General features: G+C 44.1%; 1 protein-coding gene across 2 annotated transcripts in view; it reads right to left on the reverse strand.

The window, feature by feature from the left end:
* LOC135510415 (phosphofurin acidic cluster sorting protein 1-like) overlaps positions 1-27,917 on the reverse strand; it is a 107,760-nt gene that overhangs the window by 40,409 nt on the left and 39,434 nt on the right. For both annotated transcript variants that reach the window (XM_064931306.1, XM_064931307.1), the window contains 3 exons: positions 7,379-7,466; positions 5,951-6,040; positions 5,441-5,566 (listed from right to left, as the gene is read on the reverse strand). In XM_064931306.1, coding sequence (XP_064787378.1) covers positions 5,441-5,566; positions 5,951-6,040; positions 7,379-7,466 — 304 coding nt within the window. The remainder of the gene's footprint in view (positions 1-5,440; positions 5,567-5,950; positions 6,041-7,378; positions 7,467-27,917) is intronic.

A 27,917-nucleotide genomic window follows, 5' to 3' on the forward strand; every position in this document is an offset into this window, starting at 1 on the left:
ATGAGGAAAGAGGAGGATAGAGTAGAAAGCGAGATGGGGATTAAAGAGGAGGATAGAGTTTAAAGAGAGATGGGGAAAGAGGTGGATAGAGTAGAAAGAGAGATAGGGAAAGAGGAGGATAGAGTAGAAAGAGAGATGGGGAAAGAGGTGGATAGAGTAGAAAGAGAGATGGGGAAAGAGGAGGATAGAGTAGAAAGAGAGATGGGGAAAGAGGAGGATAGAGTAGAAAGAGAGATGGGAAAGAGGATGATAGAGTAGAAAGAGAGATGGGGAAAGAGGAGGATAGATTAGAAAGAGATGAGGAAAGAGGAGGATATATTAGAAAGAGAGATGAGGAAAGAGGAGGATAGAGTAGAAAGAGAGATGGGGAAAGAGGAGGATAGAGTAGAAAGAGAGATGGGGAAAGAGGTGGATAGAGTAGAAAGAGAGATGGGGAAAGAGGAGGATAGAGTAGAAAGAGAGATGGGAAAGAGGAGGATAGAGTAGAAAGAGAGAGGAGGATATATTAGAAAGAGAGATGGGGAAAGAGGAGGATAGAGTAGAAAGAGAGATGGGGAAAGAGGAGGATAGAGTAGAAAGAGAGATGGGGAAAGAGGAGGATAGAGTAGAAAGAGAGAGGAGGATAGAGTAGAAAGAGAGAGGAGGATAGAGTAGAAAGAGAGATGGGGATTAAAGAGGATGATAGAGTAGAAAGAGAGATGGGGAAAGAGGATGATATAGTAGAAAGAGAGATGGGGAAAGAGGATGATATAGTAGAAAAAGAGATGGGGAAAGAGGAGGATAGAGTAGAAAGAGAGATGGAGAAAGAGGATGATAGAGTAGAAAGAGAGATGGGGAAAGAGGTGGATAGAGTAGAAAGAGAGATGGGGAAAGAGGTGGATAGAGTAGAAAGAGAGATGGGGAAAGAGGAGGATAGAGTAGAAAGAGAGATGGGGATTAAAGAGGATGATAGAGTAGAAAGAGAGATGGGATTAAAGAGGATGATAGAGTAGAAAGAGAGATGGGATTAAAGAGGAGGATAGAGTAGAAAGAGAGATGGGGAAAGAGGAGGATAGAGTAGAAAGAGAGATGGGGAAAGAGGAGGATAGAGTAGAAAGAGAGATGGGGATTAAAGAGGATGATAGAGTAGAAAGAGAGATGGGATTAAAGAGGATGATAGAGTAGAAAGAGAGATGGGGAAAGAGGATGATAGAGTAGAAAGAGAGATGGGGAAAGAGGAGGATAGAGTAGAAAGAGAGATGGGGAAAGAGGAGGATAGAGTAGAAAGAGAGATGGGGAAGAGGATGATAGAGTAGAAAGAGAGATGGGGATTAAAGAGGAGGATAGAGTAGAAAGAGAGAAGGGGAAAGAGGAGGATAGAGTAGAAAGAGAGATGGGGAAAGAGGAGGATAGAGTAGAAAGAGAGATGGGGAAAGAGGAGGATAGAGTAGAAAGAGAGATGGGGAAAGAGGATGATAGAGTAGAAAGAGAGATGGGGAAAGAGGAGGATAGAGTAGAAAGAGATGGGGAAAGAGGAGGATAGAGTAGAAAGAGATGGGGAAAGAGGAGGATAGAGTAGAAAGAGATGGGGAAAGAGGATGATAGAGTAGAAAGAGAGATGGGGAAAGAGGAGGATAGAGTAGAAAGAGAGATGGGGAAAGAGGATGATAGAGTAGAAAGAGAGATGGGGAAAGAGGAGGATAGAGTAGAAAGAGAGATGGGGAAAGAGGATGATAGAGTAGAAAGAGAGATGGGGAAAGAGGATGATAGAGTAGAAAGAGAGAAGGGGAAAGAGGAGGATAGAGTAGAAAGAGAGATGAGGAAAGAGGAGGATAGAGTAGAAAGAGAGAAGGGGAAAGAGGTGGATAGAGTAGAAAGAGAGATGGGGAAAGAGGAGGATAGAGTAGAAAGAGAGATGGGGAAAGAGGAGGATAGAGTAGAAAGAGAGAAGGGGAAAGAGGAGGATAGAGTAGAAAGAGAGATGAGGAAAGAGGCGATAAAAAGAGATGAAAACATATCAGAAGGCTGTTTCACTGGACTGTTTCTCAGAGCATCTGTCTAGTCAGCATCCTCTGTTTGACGGTGTCTCTCTCTGCAGTCTGGTCCCACGTTGGCTGTGTTAAGTCTACACACACAGCCAGGAGACACACAACATGCAGCTGTTTGTCAACATTCAAACACACTGAAATAGCTTGGAGTAGAATGTGTCAGAATGACATTGAGAGTGAGTTGCGGTGAAAGTGTTGTAGTTACAGGGAGGTGACAGTGTTGTAGTTACAGGGAGATGACAGTGTTGTAGTTACAGGGAGGTGACAGTGTTATAGTTACAGGGAGGTGACAGTGTTGTAGTTACAGGGAGGTGACAGTGTTGTAGTTACAGGGAGGTGACAGTGTTGTAGTTACAGGGAGGTGACAGTGTTGTAGTTACAGGGAGGTGACAGTGTTGTAGTTACAGGGAGGTGACAGTGTTGTAGTTACAGGGAGGTGACAGGGTTATAGTTACAGGGAGGTGACATTGTTATAGTTACAGGGAGGTGACATTGTTGTCGTTACAGGGAGATGACAGTGTTGTCGTTACAGGGAGATGACAGTGTTATAGTTACAGGGAGGTGACAGTGTTGTAGTTACAGGGAGGTGACAGTGTTGTAGTTATAGGGAGGTGACAGTGTTGTAGTTACAGGGAGGTGACAGTGTTGTAGTTACAGGGAGGTGACAGTGTTGTAGTTACAGGGAGGTGACAGTGTTGTAGTTACAGGGAGGTGACATTGTTATAGTTACAGGGAGGTGACAGTGTTGTAGTTACAGGGAGGTGACACTGTTGTAGTTACAGGGAGGTGACAAGGTGACAGTGTTGTAGTTACAGGGAGGTGACAGTGTTGTAGTTACAGGGAGGTGACATTGTTATAGTTACAGGGAGGTGACAGTGTTGTAGTTACAGGGATGTGACAAGGTGACAGTGTTGTAGTTACAGGGAGGTGACAAGGTGACAGTGTTGTAGTTACAGGGGGGGGCAGTGTTGTAGTTACAGGGAGGTGACAAGGTGACAGTGTTGTAGTTACAGGGAGGTGACAGTGTTGTAGTTACATGGAGGTGACAGTGTTGTAGTTACAGGGAGGTGACAGTGTTGTAGTTACAGGGAGGTGACATTGTTGTCGTTACAGGGAGGTGACAGTGTTGTAGTTACAGGGAGGTGACAGTGTTGTAGTTACAGGGAGGTGACATTGTTGTAGTTACAGGGAGGTGACAGTGTTGTAGTTACAGGGAGGTGACAGTGTTGTAGTTATATGGAGGTGACAGTGTTGTAGTTACAGGGAGGTGACAGTGTTGTAGTTACAGGGAGGTGACAGTGTTGTAGTTACAGGGAGGTGACAGTGTTGTAGTTACAGGGACGTTTACTGAAGGTTAGATAAACGTGTCACTGATTACATGAAGGTTGGATAAAAGTTGATAGAGGGTTTGCTAGAGGCTAGTTTAAATACAGAATGTTAGCTACATTTTGATTAGAGGTTGGCTAAAGGTTGAATAGACCTTAAATGAAGGTTGAATAACGGTTGAATAAAGGTTGAGTAAAGATTAAGTGAAGGTTGAATAGAGGTTGAATAGAGATTAAGTGAAGGTTGAATAGAGATTAAGTGAAGGTTGAATAGAGGTTGAATAAAGGTTGAATAGATATTAAGTGAATGTTGAATAAAGGTTGAATAAAGGTTGAATAGATATTAAGTGAAGGTTGAATGGAGGTTGAATAGAGGTTGAATAGAGGTTGAATAGAGATTAAGTGAAGGTTGAATGGAGGTTGAATAGAGATTAAGTGAAGGTTGAATAGAGATTAAGTGAAGGTTGAATAGAGGTTGAATAAAGGTTGAATAGAGATTAAGTGAAAGTTGAATGGAGGTTGAATAGAGATTAAGTGAAGGTTGAATAGAGGTTGAATAGAGATTAAGTGAAGGTTGAATAGAGGTTGAATAAAGATTGAATAGAGATTAAGTGAAGGTTGAATGGAGGTTGAATAGAGATTAAGTGAAGGTTGAATAGAGATTAAGTGAAGGTTGAATGGAGGCTGAATAGAGATTAAGTGAAGGTTGAATGGAGGTTGAATAGAGTTTAAGTGAAGGTTGAATGGAGGTTGAATAGATATTAAGTGAAGGTTGAATAGAGATTAAGTGAAGGTTGAATGGAGGCTGAATAAAGATTAAGTGAAGGTTGAATGGAGGTTGAATAGAGATTAAGTGAAGGTTGAATGGAGTCTGAATAGAGATTAAGTGAAGGTTGAATGGAGGTTGAATAAAGATTGAATAGAGATTAAGTGAAGGTTGAATGGAGGTTGAATAGAGATTAAGTGAAGGTTGAATAGAGATTAAGTGAAGGTTGAATGGAGGCTGAATAGAGATTAAGTGAAGGTTGAATGGAGGTTGAATAGAGATTAAGTGAAGGTTGAATGGAGGTTGAATAGAGATTAAGTGAAGGTTGAATAGAGATTAAGTGAAGGTTGAATGGAGGCTGAATAGAGATTAAGTGAAGGTTGAATGGAGGATGAATAGAGATTAAGTGAAGGTTGAATGGAGGCTGAATAGAGATTAAGTGAAGGTTGAATGGAGGTTGAATAGAGATTTAGTGAAGGTTGAATAGAGGTTGAATAAAGGTTGAATAGAGATTAAGTGAAGGTTGAATAGAGATTAAGTGAAGGTTGAATGGAGGCTGAATAGAGATTAAGTGAAGGTTGAATAGAGGTTGAATAGAGATCAAGTGAAGGTTGAATAGAGGTTGAATAGAGATCAAGTGAAGGTTGAATGGAGGTTGAATAGAGATTAAGTGAAAGTTGAATAGAGGTTGAATAGAGATTAAGTGAAGGTTGAATGGAGGTTGAATAGAGATTAAGTGAAGGTTGAATAGAGGTTGAATAGAGATTTAGTGAAGGTTGAATAGAGGTTGAATAAAGGTTGAATAGAGATTAAGTGAAGGTTGAATAGAGGTTGAATAGAGATTAAGTGAAGGTTGAATGGAGGTTGAATAGAGATTAAGTGAAGGTTGAATAGAGGTTGAATAGAGATCAAGTGAAGGTTGAATAGAGGTTGAATAGAGATTAAGTGAAGGTTGAATAGAGGTTGAATAGAGATCAAGTGAAGGTTGAATAGAGGTTGAATAGAGATCAAGTGAAGGTTGAATAGAGGTTGAATCGAGATCAAGTGAAGGTTGAATAGAGGTTGAATAGAGATCAAGTGAAGGTTGAATAGAGGTTGAATAAAGGTTGAATAGAGATTAAGTGAAGGTTGAATAGAGATTAAGTGAAGGTTGAATAGAGGTTGAATAGAGATCAAGTGAAGGTTGAAAAGAGGTTGAATAGAGATCAAGTGAAGGTTGAATAGAGGTTGAATCGAGATCAAGTGAAGGTTGAATAGAGGTTGAATAGAGATCAAGTGAAGGTTGAATAGAGGTTGAATAAAGATTATGTAAGGGTTCCTACCTCAGCCATATTGATGAGTCCCAGAGCCAGGGTCTTGTAGCCCAGGATGGTTCGGTTCTTATAACGTTTACGCCGCTGGAGCATGATCTGGAGCTGGTTGGCATCTCTCTTCAGGAAGTGGGGGTACTGTGGGGAACACACACACACACATAGGTCAGGATTGATAAATGACCTCCCTCTTCTCATGGTCAGCCTGCATAATTAGGATGGGAGGGATTATTGGAGTGCGGCGTAACATTCCTGTTCTCTGACCCGTCTCTGACTCCAGGATATGACGGATCAGGATCACATAACCTCTTTCTAAACTTACATTCATGAAGCGCTGCGCGCCAACTTCCAATGGAAAGACCCCAGTTCCACCTACTATACTAACCCCAATGCCCATGTAGTTACAAATGACTTGGCCATTTGACCCGATGAGGAAACAAAAACCCTGGGTTGAAAAACGTAGTTATGAATAGACTCCATTCCTCTCTGCCATTTCTAACCAACCAGCTGTAGTATACCTACCTGTAGAGAGAAGGTGAGCTGAAGATCTGTCTCAGTCAGCCCCGCGGAAGACAACAATATCTCATTGGACCTCAGGATCCTCTTAGAACCCTGGGAAAGAGAAGGAGGCAAGGAGGAAGGAGAGAAGAGGAGGGGTTGAAGACCGGAAGAGAGATAGAAGAGAGAGGGAGGAAGGAAGGAGAGGAGAGGGGGGTAAAGACCAGAAGAGAGATAGAAGAGAGGGAGGAAGGAAGGAGAGGAGAGGGGGTAAAGACCGGAAGAGAGATAGAAGAGAGGGAGGAAGGAAGGAGAGAAGAGGGGGGATGAAAACCAGAAGAGGGATAGAAGAGAGAGGGAGGAAGGAAGGAGAGAAGAGGGGGGGTGAAGACCGGAAGAGGGATAGAAGAGAGAGGGAGGAAGGAAGGAGAGAAGAGGGGGGTGAAGACCGGAAGAGATATAGAAAAGAGAGGGAGGAAGGAAGGAGAGAAGAGGGGGTGAAGACCGGAAGAGGGATAGAAAAGAGAGGGAGGAAGGAAGGAGAGAAGAGGGGGGTGAAGACCGGAAGAGATATAGAAAAGAGAGGGAGGAAGGAAGGAGAGAAGAGGGGGTGAAGACCGGAAGAGGGATAGAAAAGAGAGGGAGGAAGGAAGGAGAGAAGAGGGGGTGAAGACCGGAAGAGATATAGAAAAGAGAGGGAGGAAGGAAGGAGAGAAGAGGGGGGTGTAAGACCGGAAGAGGGATAGAAAAGAGAGGGAGGGAGGAAGGAGAGAAGAGGGGGGATGAAGACCGGAAGAGGGATAGAAAAGAGAGGGAGGGAGGAAGGAGAGAAGAGGGGGAGTGAAGACCGGAAGAGGGATAGAAGAGAGAGGGAGGGAGGAAGGAGAGAAGAGGGGGGGTGAAGACCGGAAGAGATATAGAAAAGAGAGGGAGGGAGGAAGGAGAGAAGAGGGGGGGATGAAGACCGGAAGAGGGATAGAAAAGAGAGGGAGGGAGGAAGGAGAGAAGAGGGGGTGAAGACCGGAAGAGATATAGAAAAGAGAGGGAGGAAGGAGAGGGGGGGTGAAGACCGGAAGAGGGATAGAAAAGAGAGGGAGGGAGGAGAGAAGAGGGGGGGGTGAAGACCGGAAGAGAGATAGAGAAAAGAGAGGGAGGGAGGAAGGAGAGATCTGGTTGAGGATAATCATTGACGTACCACAGATAACTCTAAACAATCAGCCTTCATCGACCCCATACAGAGGGAAGAGGGATGGAGGAGGACATGGGGAAACAGAGAGGGAGAAAAGAAGGGAGTAGTGAGAATGAGAAGAGAACAAGAGAGTAGTGACGGAGAGGAGGAATTGAGAGATGCTGGGCATTGAATAGACAGAAGAGGAGAAGAGGTAGGGAGAGAAACAGAGAGAGAGAAGAGAAAGAGAGAGAGAGAAAGAGCAAGAGAGGTCTGAGCAGTACTTGTAGTTTGACAGCGATGACCACGGAGGTGAGGTCTTTATCAAGCTCCTTCAACATGATCAGCTTCTTCAGCGTCAGGTTGAACAGCCTGGAGAACACAGGAAGGAAACACTGAGAAACATGTACAAACAACATTATAGGAACGTTAGATTAACCACTTAAACAATATGGTACCGAACACGTCCCCGAAAAGACAGGAGGGAGACACATGTACAAACAACATTATAGGAACGTTAGATTAATAACCACTTAAACAATATGGTACCAAACACGTCCCCGAGAAGACAGGAGGGAGACACATGTACAAACAACATTATAGGAACGTTAGATTAATAACCACTTAAACAATATGGTACCGAACACGTCCCCGAGAAGACAGGAGGGAGACACATGTACAAACAACATTATAGGTTAATCCATGGTACAGAACACACTGTCACTGACAGAAAACCCCATTACATCACGTCAGATGTACCATTATGGTATAGGATACACTGTCACTGGCTACTCCATTTTTACAGAGAAGGAAGGGACCTTTCATTAGCTTTTACAATTGCTATTAAAGACACAGCTGAACAAAAACTCAGAAAGGTAAGTCAACAGCTCAAAGACACGGACTGCAGCTGATCAGGATGCTTCCAGAAACCTGCCAAACAAACCCATCACAACGACAGCATGTCTGACAATACCGGCCTTATTGCTTCCAAAATATTACAGGAAAGACTGTCAATGGAGGCTAGACTTCACCCACTCCCCCTCAGCCCTCCCCACTCACACTCAGTCCTCACCCTCCCCACTCACACTCAGTCCTCACCCTCCCCACTCACACTCAGTCCTCACCCTCCTCACTCACACTCAGTCCTCACCCTCCCTACTCACACTCAGTCCTCACCCTCCCTACTCACACTCAGTCCTCACCCTCCCCACTCACACTCAGTCCTCACCCTCCCTACTCACACTCAGTCCTCCCCACTCACACTCAGTCCTCACCCTCCCCACTCACACTCAGTCCTCACCCTCCCCACTCACACTCAGTCCTCACCCTCCCTACTCACACTCAGTCCTCCCCACTCACACTCAGTCCTCACCCTCCCCACTCACACTCAGTCCTCACCCTCCCCACTCACACTCAGTCCTCCCTACTCACACTCAGTCCTCCCTACTCACACTCAGTCCTCACCCTCCCCACTCACCCTTAGCCCCCTCACATCTTACCCTCAGCCCCCCTCCCCTCACCTGGCTGCTCCCCCACCCCTCCTCCCAACAACAGAACAGTCCAACCAGAAGGTCAGTGTGTTGAATTATTCACCTCTGGGGCCTCAGGGGCATAACGTAAACCAAACATTTGCCAGGACAGAGAGATGGAAAGAAAGAGGATGAGAGATAGGAGAAGAGAGACAAAGGGGTTGTTAGACAGACAGACAAACTAGACAGAGACAGGCAGACAGACATACAGAGACAGGCAGACAAGACAGAGACAGGCAGACAGACAAAGACAGGCAGACAGACAAAGACAGGCAGACAGACATACAGAGACAGGCAGACAGACATACAGAGACAGGCAGACAGACATACAGAGACAGGCAGACAGACATACAGAGACAGGCAGACAGACATACAGAGACAGGCAGACATACAGAGACAGGCAAACAGACATACAGAGACAGGCAGACATACAGAGACAGGCAGACAGACAGAGACAGGCAGACAGACAGAGACAGGCAGACAGACAGAGACAGGCAGACAGACATACAGAGACAGGCAGACAGACAGAGACAGGCAGACATACAGAGACAGGCAGACAGACAGACAGAGACAGGCAGACAGAGACAGGCAGACAGACAGAGACAGGCAGACAGACAGAGACAGGCAGACAGACAGACAGAGACAGGCAGACAGAGACAGGCAGACAGACAGAGACAGGCAAACAGACAGAGACAGGCAGACAGACATATAGAGACAGACAAACAAAGACAGGCAGATAGACAGAGACAGGCAAACAGACAGAAAGAGACAGACAGAGACAGGCAGATAGACAGAGACAGGCAGACAGATAGAAAGAGACAGACAAACAAAGACAGGCAGATAGACAGAGACAGGTAGACAGACAGAGACAAAAACAGACAGAGACAGGCAGACAGGCAGAGACAGGCAGACAGACAGAGACAGGCAGACAGACAGAGACAGACAAAGACAGGCAGATAGACAGAGACAGGTAGACAGACATAGACAAAAACAGACAGAGACAGGCAGACAGACATCAGGGATAATGTGGCCTGGACACAGCAGGGTAATGATTGTCCAAAAGAACCAGTTAGTGGAGCCATACCCCAACCCTCTAGTCACTTTGTGTAGGTCTGAAAGGGTCAGTCAGATAAATATAAGCTAGCTATAATTAGGACTGGATAAGTACATGGTAATACGAGCTACAATCTGCCCTCTGATAGGTGGAAATGATCCCAACCATTCAGAACTAGTACTACTAGGGAGTAGGTGGTAGGGAGTAGGGTCTAGAGGATAGGGTGATGGGAGTAGGATGTATGGAGTAGGGGATATGGTGTAGAGGGTAGGGTTAAGGGAGTAGGGTGTATGGAGTAGGGGGTAGGGTGTAGAGGGTAGGGTGATGGGAGTAGGATGTATGGCGTAGGGGGTAGGGTGATGAGAGTAGGATGTATGGAGTAGGGTGTAGAGGGTAGGGTGATGGGAGTAGGATGTATGGAGTAGGGTGTAGAGGGTAGGGTGATGGGAGTAGGATGTATGGAGTAGGGTGTAGAGGGTAGGGTGATGGGAGTAGGATGTATGGAGTAGGGTGTAGAGGGTAGGGTGATGGGAGTAGGATGTATGGAGTAGGGGGTAGGGTGATGGGAGTAGGATGTATGGAGTAGGGGGTAGGGTGATGAGAGTAGAATGTATGGAGTAGGGGGTAGGGTGTAGAGGGTAGGGTGAAGGGAGTAGGATGTATGGAGTAGGGGGTAGGGTGTAGAGGGTAGGGTGAAGGGAGTAGGATGTATGGAGTAGGGGGTAAGGGATATGGAGTAGGGTGTAGGGGGAAGGGAGTAGAGTGTAGACAGAGGATAGGGAATAGGGAGTAGGGCTAGGGAGTAGGGGATAGGAAGCAGGGAGTAGGGGATAGGAAGTGGGGAGTAGGGGATAGGGGATAGGAAGCAGGGAGTAGGGGATAGGGGATAGGAAGCAGGGAGTAGGGGATAGGAAGTGGGGAGTATGGATGGATTTGGGATTGGTCATAGAAACACGGGGTTGGGATTGAGGACAGTTAGAATACTGATATGGACAGGAAGTTGAGGATAGTCAGAATACAGATATGGACAGGAAGTTGAGGATAGTCAGAATACAGATATGGACAGGAGGTTGAGGACAGTTAGAATGCTGATATGGACAGGAAGTTGAGGATAGTCAGAATACAGATATGGACAGGAGGTTGAGGATAGTCAGAATACTGATATGGACAGGAGGTTGAGAATAGTTAAAATACTGATATGGACAGGAAGTTGAGGACAGTTAGAATACAGATATGGACAGGAGGTTGAGGATAGTCAGAATACTGATATGGACAGGAGGTTGAGAATAGTTAAAATACTGATATGGACAGGAAGTTGAGGACAGTTAGAATACTGATATGGACAGGAGGTTGAGGATAGTTAGAATACTGATATGGACAGGAGGTTGAGGATAGTCAGAATACTGATATGGACAGGAAGTTGAGGATAGTTAGAATACTGATATGGACAGGAGGTTGAGGATAGTCAGAATACTGATATGGACAGGAGGTTGAGAATAGTTAAAATACTGATATGGACAGGAAGTTGAGGATAGTCAGAATACAGATATGGACAGGAGGTTGAGGATAGTCAGAATACTGATATGGACAGGAGGTTGAGAATAGTTAAAATACTGATATGGACAGGAAGTTGAGGACAGTTAGAATACTGATATGGACAGGAGGTTGAGGATAGTTAGAATACAGATATGGACAGGAGGTTGAGGACAGTTAGAATACTGATATGGACAGGAGGTTGAGAATAGTTAGAATACTGATATGGACAGGAGGTTGAGGACAGTTAGAATACTGATATGGACAGGAGGTTGAGGATAGTCAGAATACTGATATGGACAGGAGGTTGAGGATAGTCAGAATACAGATATGGACAGGAGGTTGAGGATAGTCAGAATACTGATATGGACAGGAGGTTGAGGACAGTCAGAATACAGATATGGACAGGAGGTTGAGGACAGTTAGAATACTGATATGGACAGGAGGTTGAGGACAGTTAGAATACTGATATGGACAGGAGGTTGAGGATAGTCAGAATACTGATATGGACAGGAGGTTGAGGATAGTCAGAATACTGATATGGACAGGAGGTTGAGGATAGTCAGAATACTGATATGGACAGGAGGTTGAGGACAGTTAGAATACTGATATGGACAGGAGGTTGAGGATAGTCAGAATACTGATATGGACAGGAGGTTGAGGACAGTTAGAATACTGATATGGACAGGAGGTTGAGGATAGTCAGAATACTGATATGGACAGGAGGTTGAGGACAGTTAGAATACTGATATGGACAGGAGGTTGAGGATAGTTAGAATACTGATATGGACAGGAAGTTGAGGATAGTTAGAATACTGATATGGACAGGAAGTTGAGGACAGTTAGAATACTGATATGGACAGGAGGTTGAGGACAGTTAGAATACTGATATGGACAGGAAGTTGAGGACAGTTAGAACGTTGCCATGGACAGGAGGTTGAGGACAGTTAGAATGTTGCCATGGACAGGAAGTTGAGGACTGTTAGAATGCTGCCATGGACAGGAAGTTGAGGACAGTTACAATTCTGATATAGACAGGAAGTTGAGGACAGTTAGAATACGGCCATGGACAGGAAGTTGAGGACAGTTAAAATGTGGCCATGGACAGGAAGTTGAGGACAGTCAGAATACGGCCATGGACAGGAAGTTGAGGGCAGTTAGAATACTGCCATGGACAGGAAGTTGAGGTATGGTTCCAGAAGAAAGACAGGCATGTGTCAAACAGAAGAGCCGGGACGTAAAACACCAGACTGTCTGAGGGTTGATGATCAGTGTGCTATTACATCATTCATTTAACCTTTATTAAATACATTGAGGATGAATCATGAAAGATGACAAGGTAGTTTATCAAGGACATCCTACTTACTTCCTGTTAATATTCATGATGAACTATGACCAAACATTTCTATCCTATCTTTATTTAACTAGGCAAGTCAGTTAGGAACATATTCTGCCTTGTTCAGGGGCAGAACGACAGATTGTCACCTTGTCAGCTTTGGGATTCGATCTCGCAACCTTTCGGTTTCTGGCCCAACGCACCAACCACATGGAGTATCATCAAAGATGTCCATGAAATTACAAAGTGAGCATACTAAAAACCTCCACCACGTCAATTTGAATTACAGACAGTCCACAGTCATGAGCCGAATTCATAATAAAGTCTCTTGAATGGAGACCCATATTCACAGTGTCTCAGAGTAGGAGTGCTGATCTCGGATCAGGTCCCCCTCTGTCTATATAATAATACTAATTATGATTTAAAACGATAACTGATCCTAGATCGGCGGTCCTACTCTGAGACGCTTTGTGAATACAGGCCCTGTATGCCTAATCTTTACTACGACAGCTCTCTCCTGCTCTCTCCAAGCGTGAGACTATGTCTGCCTCTCTCATCGACTGTCTGTCTGTATATGAGGCTTCTACCTTAGAGACATCACTCTCTGATAGCATACTCCAACTATCAACTCTCTCTCTTTCCCTTCTCTCTCTCTCACTCTCCTTCTCCCCCTCTCCATCTCACTCTTGCTCTCAATCTCTGGGTTCTCTCTCTCCATCTGCCTCTCTCGCTCTTTCTCGCTCCCCTCCCTGTCTCCTGACACTAGGGTCAGACTGACTTGTAAAACACAAAGGATCCCTGTTCTCATAAATGTTACTCTCCGTGTGTGTGTGTGTGTGTTTGTGCATACATGCATGCGAGTGCCATGAGTTTTAGCCACCTGCCTGTTGAAATACTACAGAAAATACCTGTGTTTTATACAGCTAAATGGACTGCTAAATTCACACTAAATTCATTCTAAATGTACACCTAAATTAATGCTAAAATTAATCTAAATGTACATCTAAATAAATCTAATCTCTTCTCTCACTGATGTGTATTCTAAAGTCTTAGGCATCTGTCTGCAACAACAGAAATCCCCTATTTTGACGTATGAAGCACAGATCAATTTGAAATAGTGCCGGAGTGAAATGGGGCTTGTGAACAATACAAAGCCGTTAGATTAATTCTCCTTCACGGCTTTAGTAGAGAAAGGAATGAATATGGATGAAACTGTGAAATTACACACACACACGCACACGCACACACACACACGGCTATTAGAGGAGGTTTAAATTCCTGATTGTGGCTTTCAGGGGCAAGTGCAATATGGTTCCCTTGGTAACAGAGACTAGCATGGAACATGATCTCGCTGTGTCATCTGTTTCATACAAGACACACACATACCTTCCCTCCTGTGCATATTCTCAATCATCCTGCCTGACCTTCAGAAAGCCCAACCTCCCTCTTTGTCTGTCCTCCATATATAGGTAATATGGTACCGTTTGGAACACATACGAACACCTATTGTCTTCAACAGTCAGGGGGAAAGACAAGCACACGGTTTAATTCTTACAGTCCGGGCTTCAAACCCACTAACCCTCCTTCAGACCTCTGACCTCTGACTCTGGCCGTGTGCTGGGGGATTGGTGTACCGTTGCCTGGTTCCTTCAGTGTGGAGTCCAGAAGGGGTAGAGCCTACCCATAAGCCTCTTTTTTATTTGTATTTATTTATTTCACCTTTATTTAACCAGGTAGGCTAGTTGAGAACAAGTTCTCACTTGCAACTGCGACCTGGCCAAGATAAAGCATAGCAGTGTGAACAGACAACACAGAGTTGCACATGGAGTAAACAATAAACAAGTCAATAACACAGTAGAAAATCTTGGGGGATTTGAAAAATGAAAAGGGCACCATGTCAGGATTCAAGCTATCAGTCCCAGCCACCACCATCCTTCACACACACACTCTTCACAGAAAGGCTTCTTCAATGGGTGTGAGGTGACAGCCATGGAACGAGAGGAGGGAGGAGGACAGTAAACGACATGAAATATGGCCCAGGTTCTGAGCCATTTTGAAGGGAAACTGACAACAATTTTAAAATAGAACTGTTAAAGCCAAACGACTGCATGTATCAAGGGAAAACCACTGTGGAGATGAAGATGTCTGCTGTAACATCTATTTCAAATCCCCTATTTAATACAGTAGCAACGTCAGTATAACCCAGTGTAGTGTTGTCCTGTAGGCACACAACACATTACATATTTAATACAGTACCAACGTCAGTATAACCCAGTGTAGTGTTGTCCTGTAGGGACACAACACATTACATATTTAATACAGTAGCAACGTCAGTATAACCCAGTGTAGTGTTGTCCTGTAGGGACACAACACATTACATATTTAATACAGTAGCAACGTCAGTATAACCCAGTGTAGTGTTGTCCTGTAGGGACACAACACATTACATATTTAATACAGTAGCAACGTCAGTATAACCCAGTGTAGTGTTGTCCTGTAGAGACACAACACATTACATATTTAATACAGTAGCAACGTCAGTATAACCCAGTGTAGTGTTGTCCTGTAGGGACACAACACATTACATATTTAATACAGTAGCAACGTCAGTATAACCCAGTCTAGTGTTGTGCTGTAGGGACACAACACATTACATATTTAATACAGTAGCAACGTCAGTATAACCCAGTGTAGTGTTGTCCTGTAGGGACACAACACATTACATATTTAATACAATAGCAACGTCAGTATAACCCAGTGTAGTGTTGTCCTGTAGGGACACAACACATTACATATTTAATACAATAGCAACGTCAGTATAACCCAGTGTAGTGTTGTCCTGTAGGGACACAACACATTACATATTTAATACAATAGCAACGTCAGTATAAACCAGTGTAGTGTTGTCCTGTAGGGACACAACACATTACATATTTAATACAATAGCAACGTCAGTATAACCCAGTGTAGTGTTGTCCTGTAGGGACACAACACATTACTTATTTAATACCAGTACTGAACTGTACAGTTCTCATGTATTCTGGAATTGGTCAAAAATAAAGCTCAGCTGAACTAAAATCCCCGGTTTGGTGTCAGAATTGACTAGACGGCACATTATGTTTAGTGCTGTGACGATTGTGGAATTATGGGTAATGATTAATTGTCATCCACATGGCCACAGATATTGTCATAATTATCATTTTTGTTGAAAAAGTGTGTAATACGGTAACGTTCGTTGTTGGGAGAAAGAGAGGACCAACTGGTAAATGTCCATATTGATAATTTATTATCACGAGAACACTAAACAAAATAACAAAGGAGAATGAACGAAACGAAACAGTCCTGTCTGGTGTAGACACAAAACAGAAAACAATCCCCCACAACTCAAGGGTGAAAAACAGGCCACCTAAGTATGGTTCTCAATCAGGGACAACGATTGACAGCTGCCTCTGATTGAGAACCATGCCAGGCCAAACACAGATATCCCAAATCATAGAAAAAGGAACATAGACAACCCACCCAACTCACACCCTGACCAAACTAAAACAAAGACATAACAAAATAACTAAGGGCAGAACGTGACAAATACATCATAATGCATCTCAAAAAAATGAGCTCTGACAAACCTAGTGTCAACAACACAGCTCTGACAAACCTAATGTAAACAACACAGGTCTGACAAACCTAATGTCAACAACACAGCTCTGACAAACCTAATGTAAACAACACAGCTCTGACAAACCTAATGTAAACAACACAGCTCTGACAAACCTAATGTCAACAACACAGCTCTGACAAACCTAATGTCAACAACACAGCTCTGACAAACCTAATGTATACAACCCAGCTCTGACAAACCTAATGTATACAACCCAGCTCTGACAAACCTAATGTAAACAACCCAGCTCTGACAAACGTAATATAAACAACACAGCTCTGACAAACCTAATGTAAACAACACAGGTCTGACAAACCTAATGTAAACAACACAGGTCTGACAAACCTAATGTCAACAACACAGGTCTGACAAACCTAATGTAAACAACACAGGTCTGACAAACCTAATGTCAACAACACAGCTCTGACAAACCTAATGTAAACAACACAGGTCTGACAAACCTAATGTCAACAACACAGCTCTGACAAACCTAATGTAAACAACACAGGTCTGACAAACCTAATGTAAACACAGGTCTGACAAACCTAATGTCAACAACACAGCTCTGACAAACCTAATGTAAACAACACAGGTCTGACAAACCTAATGTAAACACAGGTCTGACAAACCTAATGTCAACAACACAGCTCTGACAAACCTAATGTCAACAACACAGCTCTGACAAACCTAATGTCAACAACACAGCTCTGACAAACCTAATATAAACAACACAGCTCTGACAAACCTAATGTAAACAACACTGCTCTGACAAACGTAATATAAACAACCCAGCTCTGACAAACGTAATATAAACAACACAGCTCTGACAAACCTAATGTAAACAACACAGGTCTGACAAACCTAATGTAAACAACACAGCTCTGACAAACCTAATGTAAACAACACAGGTCTGACAAACCTAATGTAAACAACACAGGTCTGACAAACCTAATGTAAACAACACAGGTCTGACAAACCTAATGTCAACAACACAGCTCTGACAAACCTAATGTAAACAACACAGGTCTGACAAACCTAATGTAAACAACACAGGTCTGACAAACCTAATGTAAACAACACAGGTCTGACAAACCTAATGTCAACAACACAGCTCTGACAAACCTAATGTCAACAACACAGCTCTGACAAACCTAATGTAAACAACACAGGTCTGACAAACCTAATGTAAACACAGGTCTGACAAACCTAATGTCAACAACACAGCTCTGACAAACCTAATGTCAACAACACAGCTCTGACAAACCTAATGTCAACAACACAGCTCTGACAAACCTAATATAAACAACCCAGCTCTGACAAACCTAATGTAAACAACACAGGTCTGACAAACCTAATGTAAAACAACCCAGCTCTGACAAACCTAATGTAAACAACACAGGTCTGACAAACCTAATGTAAACAACACAGCTCTGACAAACCTAATGTCAACAACACAGGTCTGACAAACCTAATGTAAACAACACAGGTCTGACAAACCTAATGTAAACAACACAGGTCTGACAAACCTAATGTCAACAACCCAGCTCTGACAAACCTAATGTCAACAACCCAGCTCTGACAAACCTAACATAAACAACCCAGCTCTGACAAACCTAATATAAACAACCCAGCTCTGACAAACCTAATATAAACAACCCAGCTCTGACAAACCTACTATAAACAACACAGCTCTGACAAACCCAATGTAAACAACACAGCTCTGACAAACCCAATGTAAACAACACAGCTCTGACAAACCTAATGTAAACAACACAGCTCTGGTGACACCCGTCTCAAAAATGAATGGTTCTGACCACTTCAAACGTTTGGAAAAGAAGCTTCTCCTCCCAATGGTGCTGTTCTGCTCATAAAATGACCATCAACTTTACCCACTTCACGTAAAAATGTAAAACTGCTATTGGGTAAATCATATCTATAAAGTTGAATCCCACTTGTCCTAAAAATGAATATGCATTAAGACAATTATAACAACTATTAGTTCATGGTTATTGTCCATAATTGTCTGTTCCACAATTATATAATAATTGTACCAGCTCCAGTTATGTTATGGTTGAGAAGAGACCAACGCAGACAGTTATCAATGGGTTGTGTTAAGATGGTCAGTTATCAATGGGTTGTGTTAAGATGGTCAGTTATCATTGGGTTGTGTTAAGATGGACTGACGCAGACCGTTATCATTGGGTTGTGTTAAGATGGACCGACGCAGACCGTTATCATTGGGTTGTGTTAAGATGGACTGACGCAGACCGTTATCATTGGGTTGTGTTAAGATGGACTGACGGTCAGTTATCATTGGACCGTTATCATTGGGTTGTGTTAAGATGGACTGACGCAGACCGTTATCATTGGGTTGTGTTAAGATGGACTGACGCAGACCGTTATCATTGGGTTGTGTTAAGATGGTCAGTTATCATTGGGTTGTGTTAAGATGGACTGACGCAGACCGTTATCATTGGGTTGTGTTAAGATGGACTGACGCACACAGTTATCATTGGGTTGTGTTAAGATGGACTGACGCAGACCGTTATCATTGGGTTGTGTTAAGATGGACTGACGCAGACCGTTATCATTGGGTTGTGTTAAGATGGACTGACGCAGACCGTTATCATTGGGTTGTGTTAAGATGGACTGACGCAGACCGTTATCATTGGGTTGTGTTAAGATGGACTGACGCAGACCGTTATCATTGGGTTGTGTTAAGATGGACTGACGCAGACCGTTATCATTGGGTTGTGTTAAGATGGACCGACGCAGACCGTTATCATTGGGTTGTGTTAAGATAGACCGACGCACACAGTTATCATTGGGTTGTGTTAAGATAGACCGACGCACACAGTTATCATTGGGTTGTGTTAAGATAGACTGACGCAGACCGCTATCATTGGGTTGTGTTAAGATAACTGTGTGCGTCAGTCTATCATTGGGTTGTGTTAAGATAGACCGACGCACACAGTTATCATTGGGTTGTGTTAAGATAGACCGACGCACACAGTTATCATTGGGTTGTGTTAAGATAGACTGACGCAGACCGCTATCATTGGGTTGTGTTAAGATAACTGTGTGCGTCAGTCTATCATTGGGTTGTGTTAAGATAGACTGACGCACACAGTTATCATTGGGTTGTGTTAAGATAGACCGACGCAGACTGAAATACATATCTTGCTGCGTTTTGTAAAGCCAGATCTAAAATTCTTAGTGTAACTCCTGCTCAGCATCAGACTAACTTTGTGCTTCAGTTGCACTTCTCCACTCGGTTGAGAATTCACCAACGGCCATTCTATCAGCAAACAGCGTTCTGACTGATGTGGAGCTACTTTTCTCTGGTAAAATGCCACTTCAAGCAAAACATTAAGAAATGTAGCTGGCTATGACAAACATTCAAAATATGATGGCCATGCATATGTTTTGCAAAAAATACTTTGCCTCTTCATTGTAAGCTCATTTAGTTGTGTGGCTGCCAGCCAAATAGCTGCTTCTGTTGTCATCTGATTAACATGGAGCTATTTTCTTCCGAATGCACTAAAGTATTTTCAGAGAAAACTGTAATTGCACGCCCCTGATCACTCTATTGAAGCAAAACAACACTGTTGACTTTTAATATAAAACGCAGGTGACATGTGTTGATGGTTTACGTTTCAAAATGCAGATTTCTGAACTCTAAAGCGACCCCTGCACAGCTATAAGCTTTCATAACACCGCTATAAGCTTTCATAACACCGCTATAAGCTTTCATAACACCGCTATAAGCTTTCATAACACAGCTATAAGCGTTCATAACACCGCTATAAGCATTCATAACACAGCTATAAGCTTTCATAACACAGCTATAAGCATTCATGACACAGCTATAAGCTTTCATAACACAGCTATAAGCTTTCATAACACAGCTATAAGCATTCATAACAGCTATAAGCATTTATAACACAGCTACAAGAATTCATGACACAGCTATAAGCATTCATGACACAGCTATAAGCATTCATAACACCGCTATAAGCATTCATAACAGCTATAAGCATTTATAACACAGCTACAAGAATTCATGACACAGCTATAAGCTTTCATAACACCGCTATAAGCATTCATAACAGCTATAAGCATTTATAACACAGCTACAAGAATTCATGACACAGCTATAAGCTTTCATAACACAGCTATAAGCATTCATAACAGCTATAAGCATTTATAACACAGCTACAAGAATTCATGACACAGCTACAAGAATTCATGACACAGCTACAAGCATTCATGACACAGCTATAAGCATTAATGACACAGCTATAAGCATTCATGACACAGCTATAAGCATTCATGACACAGCTATAAGCATTCATAACACAGCTATAAGCATTCATAACACAGCTATAAGCATTCATGACACAGCTATAAGCATTCATGACACAGCTATAAGCATTCATGACACAGCTATAAGCATTCATGACACAGCTATAAGCATTCATGACACAGCTATAAGCATTCATAACACAGCTATAAGCATTCATGACACAGATATAAGCATTCATAACACAGCTATAAGCATTCATGACACAGCTATAAGCATTCATAACACTTCACAGCTCCCTTTACCAACCAATAACACACAAATGCTCGACAAAGCATTTCTAATCCATTACACATCTCATAGTGAATGTTTCTGATGTAGCATTAGCCGTGGAGTGGGTAACAGGCGGGCTGTCATGCTTTAATAGCTGGGTGCTCTGCCATATATGGCAATGACTTCAAATTAAATCCCAAGTTCCAGAAACATTGGGAAACGGCGGCACTCCAAAATGTTTCTTTAAAAAAGGACACCTCATTTCACCTTTTTATTTTCGGGCCAGACAGACAAACGTGATTCGGCAGTCCTGCCTTTATCAGAGCATCAAGAGATCAGCAGTGTTAGCGGTTAGCCTAGCAGCAGACGGGCTGGGGAGATGAGCTGGCCCTGGCGATTGGGATCTTATCAATGTTTGTCTAACACCTGCAAAACACATCATAGATTATGGCAGGACGTATATGGAGAGATAGTGTCTGTTTCCTGTCCGCTTCACATGGACTGCTGCAAGCCAATAAACACACAGCTGGACACATCATCTAATAGAAAAACACAACACGTCACAACACATCACACACTGATGGCCTCATCATAGACAAGGGAAGGCAGATCAACTAAAGACAAGGTCACATGTAGAAAAAAAGACACAAACAGCAGATAATTACAGTGGCGCTAATCAGTATGCATGTACACTTGACTGCACCCAGACTGGGTTGTGAGTCTGTTAGCCCCTGTAGTGCCAGAGAGATGGAGAGAGAGAGAGAGAGATTAAGAGATACACTGGGAGAGGGAGAGAGAAAGAGGGATACAGGTAGAGAGAGAGGGAGAGGGTGAGAGACAGACATACATACAGAGAGAGAGAGAGAGAGAGAGAGAGAGACAGGGAGAGATTAAGAAATACACTGGGAGAGGGAGAAAGACAGAGTGAGACAGAGCGAGAGAGAGAGACAGAGGGATAGAGACAAAGAGGGATAGAGACAAAGAGGGATAGAGACAGAGAGAGAGACAGAGAGAGAGAGAGACAGAGAGAGAGAGACAGAGAGAGAGACAGGGAGAGGGAGACGGGGAGAGAGACAGGAAGAGAGAGACAGGGATAGGGTTGCAAAGGGTCGGACACCTTCCGGTAAATTTCCAAAATTTTTCTGGAAATATTTAATGGGAAGTTAAGCCCGGGAATTTGGGGAATTTTGCGTTAATTCAATCAAAAAAGTGAGCTTATAACAGTGAACCTTTTTTTTGTGGGATACACACAAGGCAATTCTAGGTCTTGTGGCATATTATGGTTAAACTATCCCCAATTCAATGAAATTGCAACCCTCTGCATGCTCAGTATACTCTTCCATCACATTTACTGCTGAATCTCAAGATCTTGCACACTGATGAGATGCTATTGAGCCCACACTACTACACTGTCTGAGCCAAGGACTACAGGCTTTCTGGTAAGTTTTGATTACAATACTGTGTGGGGTGAATGTGTTTTATATGACATACATGATTTTTTGTTAACTAGTAAATAGTAGCCTACACCAAAGTGTGTTTAAATCATTTCTAACTTGTTAATTTCTGCACGTTAGTTTTTACTACCATGTGGGATTTAGCTGGCGTGAACCTGCTAACCGAGGAGTGTTAACTCACCTGTTTCCATACATGTTTCATTTTAAAACATTTATCTTACAAAGGAGTTGTTCAATCTAACTGCTTAACTATTTATCTGTACATGGAATTGTATTTGGGATTTGTTTACATTTTTTTCTCTCTAATCTTTACAGGAAAATGCCACAGACACAATCTGATGTGTGGAGACATTTCACTGCAGCTAATGTAGAAGGAACATCTGTGTCCATTTGCAAATACTGTGCCAAATCATATGTGAACAATGCAACAAAGATGCAGAATCATCTGGCCAAGTGCATAAAGAAACCTCTGACAAAAGTCCCTTTACTTCTATTCGAGGTGAAAATGATGAATCAGACACCCTATCGATAGCAACAACTCATGGTCCTCCTGGAATCAGAAGTTTTTTGACTCAATGGAGGAACGTAGTCAGACAAATGCTGATGAATGTCTTGCTCGAGTTGTGTATGTAACTGGTTCACCTCTGATGCTCACAGGCAATGTGTGTTGGAAGAGATTTCTGAATGCTCTTCTCCCAGCATACACCCCTCCAACCAGACATGCTTTATCTACTCATTTGCTGGATGCAGAGTTCAACAGAGTTCAAGTGAAGGTCAAGCAAATCATAGAGAAAGCAGACTGTATTGTAATCATTTCGGATGGGTGGTCGAATGTTCGTGGGCAAGGAATAATTAACTACATCATCTCCACCCCTCAACCAGTATTCTACAAGAGCACAGACACAAGGGACAACAGACACACCGGTCTCTACATTGCAGATGAGCTGAAGGCAGTCATCAATGACCTTGGACCACAGAATGTATTTGCACTGATGACAGACAATGCTGCGGACATGAAGGCTGCTTGGTCTAAAGTGGAGTCCTACCCTCACATCACACCCATTGGCTGTGGTGCTCATGCATTGAATCTGCTCCTCAAGTACATCATGGCACTGAAAACAATGGATACACTCTACAAGAGAGCCAATGAACTGGCTAGGTATGTGAAGGGTCATCAAGTTATAGCAGCAATCTACCTCACCAATCAAAGTGAGAAGAATAAAAGCACCACATTGAACTTAGCCAGCAACACCCGTTGGGGTGGTGTCGTCATCATGTTTGACAGTCTCGTGGAGGGGAAGGAGTCTCTCCAAGAAATGGCCATATCACAGTCTGCCGATATGGACAGCCCCATCAAGAGGATCCTCCTGGATGATGTATTTTGGTAGAAAGTGGTTAGCAGCCTGAAACTCCTGAAACCTATAGCAGTAGCCATTGCACAGATTGAGGGAGACAATGCCATCCTGTCTGATGTTCAGACTCTGCTTGCAGATGTAAGAGAAGAAATCCATACAGCCCTGCCCACTTCACTGTTGCTCCAAGCAGAGAAAACGGCAGTTCTGAAATACATTAAAAAGTGTGAAGACTTCTGTCTACCCCAACTATGCTGGCAAGAGCATCCTGTCTGGTGCAAGAGATCAATGGTGTCATCATTACCGTGTCTCGCCACCTTGGCCTGGGTGAGGGCAAGGTTCTTGGCAATCTGGCAAAGTACACTGACAAGCAAGGGCTTTGGGATGGAGAAGCAATATGGCAGTCGTGCCAACATATTTCATCAGCCACCTGGTGATAGGGACTTTGTAGATCTGAGGCTCTTTCCCCTGTTGCCTCCATCGTCCTCCAAATCCCACCAACATCAGCCATCTCAGAGCGCAACTGGTCCTTGTTTGGGAACATACACACCAAAGCACGCAACATGCTGACCAATACAAGGATTGAAAAATTGGTGGCCATCAGGGCAAATTTGAGGCTTTTTGAGCCTGACAACGAGCCATCCTCAACAAGGTTGGAAAGTGACGGTGAAGATGAGGCCTCAGAGTCTGATGTTCAAGAGGTGGACATTGAGGAGGTCCAGGCTCAGACATGGAAGCCTGAGAGGAAGACAACCAAAGCTTTAGTTTCTAGACTATCATTTTACAGATGTATGTTGAAACGTTTTTGGGAGATGTGATGGAACATTGGGGATCATTCAATATTCCTTTTCTTTTGTTGTTCAGTGAAATCATCCCATGTGAAGAGTCAACTCATTTAACTAAAGTTACATTTGTAACTATATATATATTTTTTTTTTTCTATTGGAAGGATTTAATCATTTGCAATTATGTCTACTTATGATGAGGTAAAAGGTTTACGTTTCTGTCTCCATATGGTATGGTAAATATATCCAATGCAAAAAAACTCTACTTTTAAATGGTATTAATATTCAGAGACAGACATACAGAGACAGACATACAAAGAGATGGAGAGAGAGACATACAGAGAGACGGAGAGACAGGCATACAGAGAGATGGAGAGAGAGAGACAGGCATACAGAGAGATGGAGAGAGAGAGACGGGCATATGGAGAGATGGAGAGAGAGACATACAGAGAGATGGAGAGAGACATACATACAGATATATGGAGAGAGAGACAGGCATACAGAGAGATGGAGAGAGAGACATACAGAGAGATGGAGAGGACACAACAGGACACTAATCCAACAGTTTTTAATACAGGCGGTATCGATCTGACCAAAGCTGATTCTCATTAGCTAAATGAGAGACACTGTCACACAGCTGAGTCAAAACTCAGGTGTGTTACGCAGAGTGAAACAAGGGAACCCAAGAGCAGACTCAGACATGGAGACTGGGATGAAGTAACCAAGCTATTGATTATGGAACAGGTTGCAGCTGGTGGTGATCTGCTCTAACTCCAGCACACCTGTCTCCGCCCACACAATCACACAGAGAGAGAGAGAGAGAGGGAGAGAGTACTGAGGGAGTGGCGGCAAGTCAAGGAGACACAGGATGAGCAGTAGAGAGAGTGGCAGGAGCAGATGTAACAACAACCGGCCATTTTCAAAGGGACCAATGAATTGGGGGGAAAGTTTCTTCGGTGCCACCTTCAATGGCAGGTCCTTCGATGAGAAGCATACCTTTTGACCTGGGGGGTAGACTGGAGCTGAGGCCCAGCGATGGTTGGCTTGGGACTGGGTCCTGTCAGAGGCATGAAAAGGGCAGCCCGGGCTTTCCTCCAGGTACGGTGACAACGGCGCAGATGTTCCTGGACAGAGGGAACCACAATCTCAACCTCCTGGGCGGGGAACAAGGGGGGGATGGTAACCCAGAGCACACTCGTAGGGTGACATACCTGACGAGGCATTGGTGAGGGTGTTGTGTCCTGTGTGGCTCAGTCGGTAGAGCATGGCGCTTGCAACGCCAAGCGTCGTGGGTTCGATTCCCGCTGGGGCCACCCATATGTAAAAGTAGTGGCCCCAGCCGACTTGTAAGTCGCTTTGGACAAAAGCGTCTGCTAAATGGGATATATTTATTTTGTGGGCATATTCAACCCAGGGTAGCTCCAGGAGGAAGGGTTAGCAGAAGTCACACAGCGTAGGGCAGTCTCCATCTCTTGGTTGGCCCATTCGGTCTGGCCGTTGATCTGGGGATGATATCCAGAAGAAAACCTCACATTGATACCAAGAGCTGTTGTCCTCTGTCGGAAATGATTTCAGTGGGAATGCCATGCAGATGAAACACATGGGATACTAACAGGACCGCAGTCTTCCTGGAGGACTGGTGCTTGGAGAGGGGAATGAAGTGAGACATTTTGGAAAACCTGTCAATAATGGTGAGGGTGACGGAGTTACTGTTAGATGGGGAAGGCAGTGACGAAGTCCAGAGCTATGTGTGACCAGGGGTGACTGGGTATGGGAAGAGGGCGAAGCAGACCGGAAGTGGGTTTAGTGGAGGTTTTGTTCCGGGCACAAACCAAACAGGCTGAGACAAACTCCCGCACATCTCTCTCCATGATGGGTCACCAAAAGCGCTGGCACAGGAAGGCGGGGGTCTGGTTCATACCAGGGTGACAGGTGAGGTGGGTAGAATGACCCCACTGAAGAACATCAGAGCAAACACAATCAGGAACAAACAGAGCGCTTCTAGGACCGTTACCCAGGTCAGGCTGGTTCTGCTGAGCCTCCAGCTAGAGTTCAGTCCACACGATGAAGGGGGGTACAGAGCCCTCCAGCTAGTGACACCATTCCTCAAGAGCCAGCTTAACTGCCAGGAGTTCCTGGTTTCCAATGTCAAAATTCCTCTCTGCAGGTGAGAGCTTACGGGTAAAGAGTGCACATGGGTGGACCTTCGGTGTCAGAGGCGTCCACCTTCACGATGAACTGTAGTTCTGGTTCGGACTGAGTAAGGACCGGAGCGGAGGTGAAGTGACGCTTGTGTTCCAGGAATGCTGCCTCAGGAGTCCAGTGGAACAGAGTGGAGGTGGAGGTGGTGAGAGGTGCTGCCAGACGGCTGTAGTTGTGGATGAAACGTCTGTAACAATGTGCAAACCCCAGGAAACACTGTAGTTGCTTCAGGATGGAGGGCACAGGCCACTGACTGCCATGACCTTGGCGGGGTCCATACGTAACTGTCCCTGTGCAATAATGTAACCTAGGAAAGACACTGAGGCAGCATGGAACTTACATTTTTCAGCTTTAACAAAAAAGCTTATTCTCCAACAATCATTTAAGAACTTGGCCAACGTGTTGCTGGTGAGCCTCAGAGTCCTTGGGGAAAAAAATCAGGATGTCATTTAAATAGACAAAAACGAAGCGTCAAATCACATCCCTCAGCACATCATTGACTAGGTTCTGGAAAACAGCAGGGGTGTTAGTAAGACCAAAAGGCATGACCAAGTACTCAAAGTGACCAAGTGGGGTGTTGAACACAGTCTTCCACTCGTCCTCCTCTCTTATGCGAAGAAGATGGTAGGCATTCCGGAGGTCGAGTTTGATAAATACCGTGGCACCATTGAGGGGGCAAAAGCAGAGCTGATGAGTGGCGAAGGGTACTTGTTCTTTACCGTGATATTATTCAGCCCAGGGAAGTCTATGCACCAGAGTAAGGACAGTCGATTATGCCGGAACTGATCTTTTCCTGGTGATTCCCAGAGAAACGCAGGATGACAGGGATGGTTCTCTCACAGACACGGGCGAGGAGCTGTCCATTGAGAGCATTGGCATCGAGGGGTGAATCGAGTGGGACAGTGTCCAGGCCCAACTGGGAAATGACACCTTGGTCCAGGAAGGTCTCATCGGCGCCAGAATCGATGAGGACAGACAGAGGAAAAGCCTGGCTCTGCCACATGAGGTTGGCCTCAAGCAGTGGTCTGGGGGAAGATGGGCAGGTGATTTGGCTCTACAGTATATCCTCCACTACTGTCGAGACCCCTCTTTGCTGGACGCAGGGAACAAATGGAGACAAAGTGACCAACCTGGAACAATATAGGCAGCTGCTAGCACTGATTCATCGTTGCCTCTCCTCTAGAGAGAGACGGAGCTGCATGAGTTCAGGATCTGGAAGAGCCTTGGGATGGGATGCAGTCGGAGAAGGAGGACAAGGCACTGGAGCAGATGTTATGGGGCATGCAACCCAACCTAACCTCTCCCTCCGACGCTTACGGAGACAGTTTTCGATCTGGATAGCGA

The sequence above is a fragment of the Oncorhynchus masou genome, chromosome 23 (genome assembly GCF_036934945.1).
Source record: "Oncorhynchus masou masou isolate Uvic2021 chromosome 23, UVic_Omas_1.1, whole genome shotgun sequence".
NCBI classification, from domain to species: domain Eukaryota; kingdom Metazoa; phylum Chordata; class Actinopteri; order Salmoniformes; family Salmonidae; genus Oncorhynchus; species Oncorhynchus masou.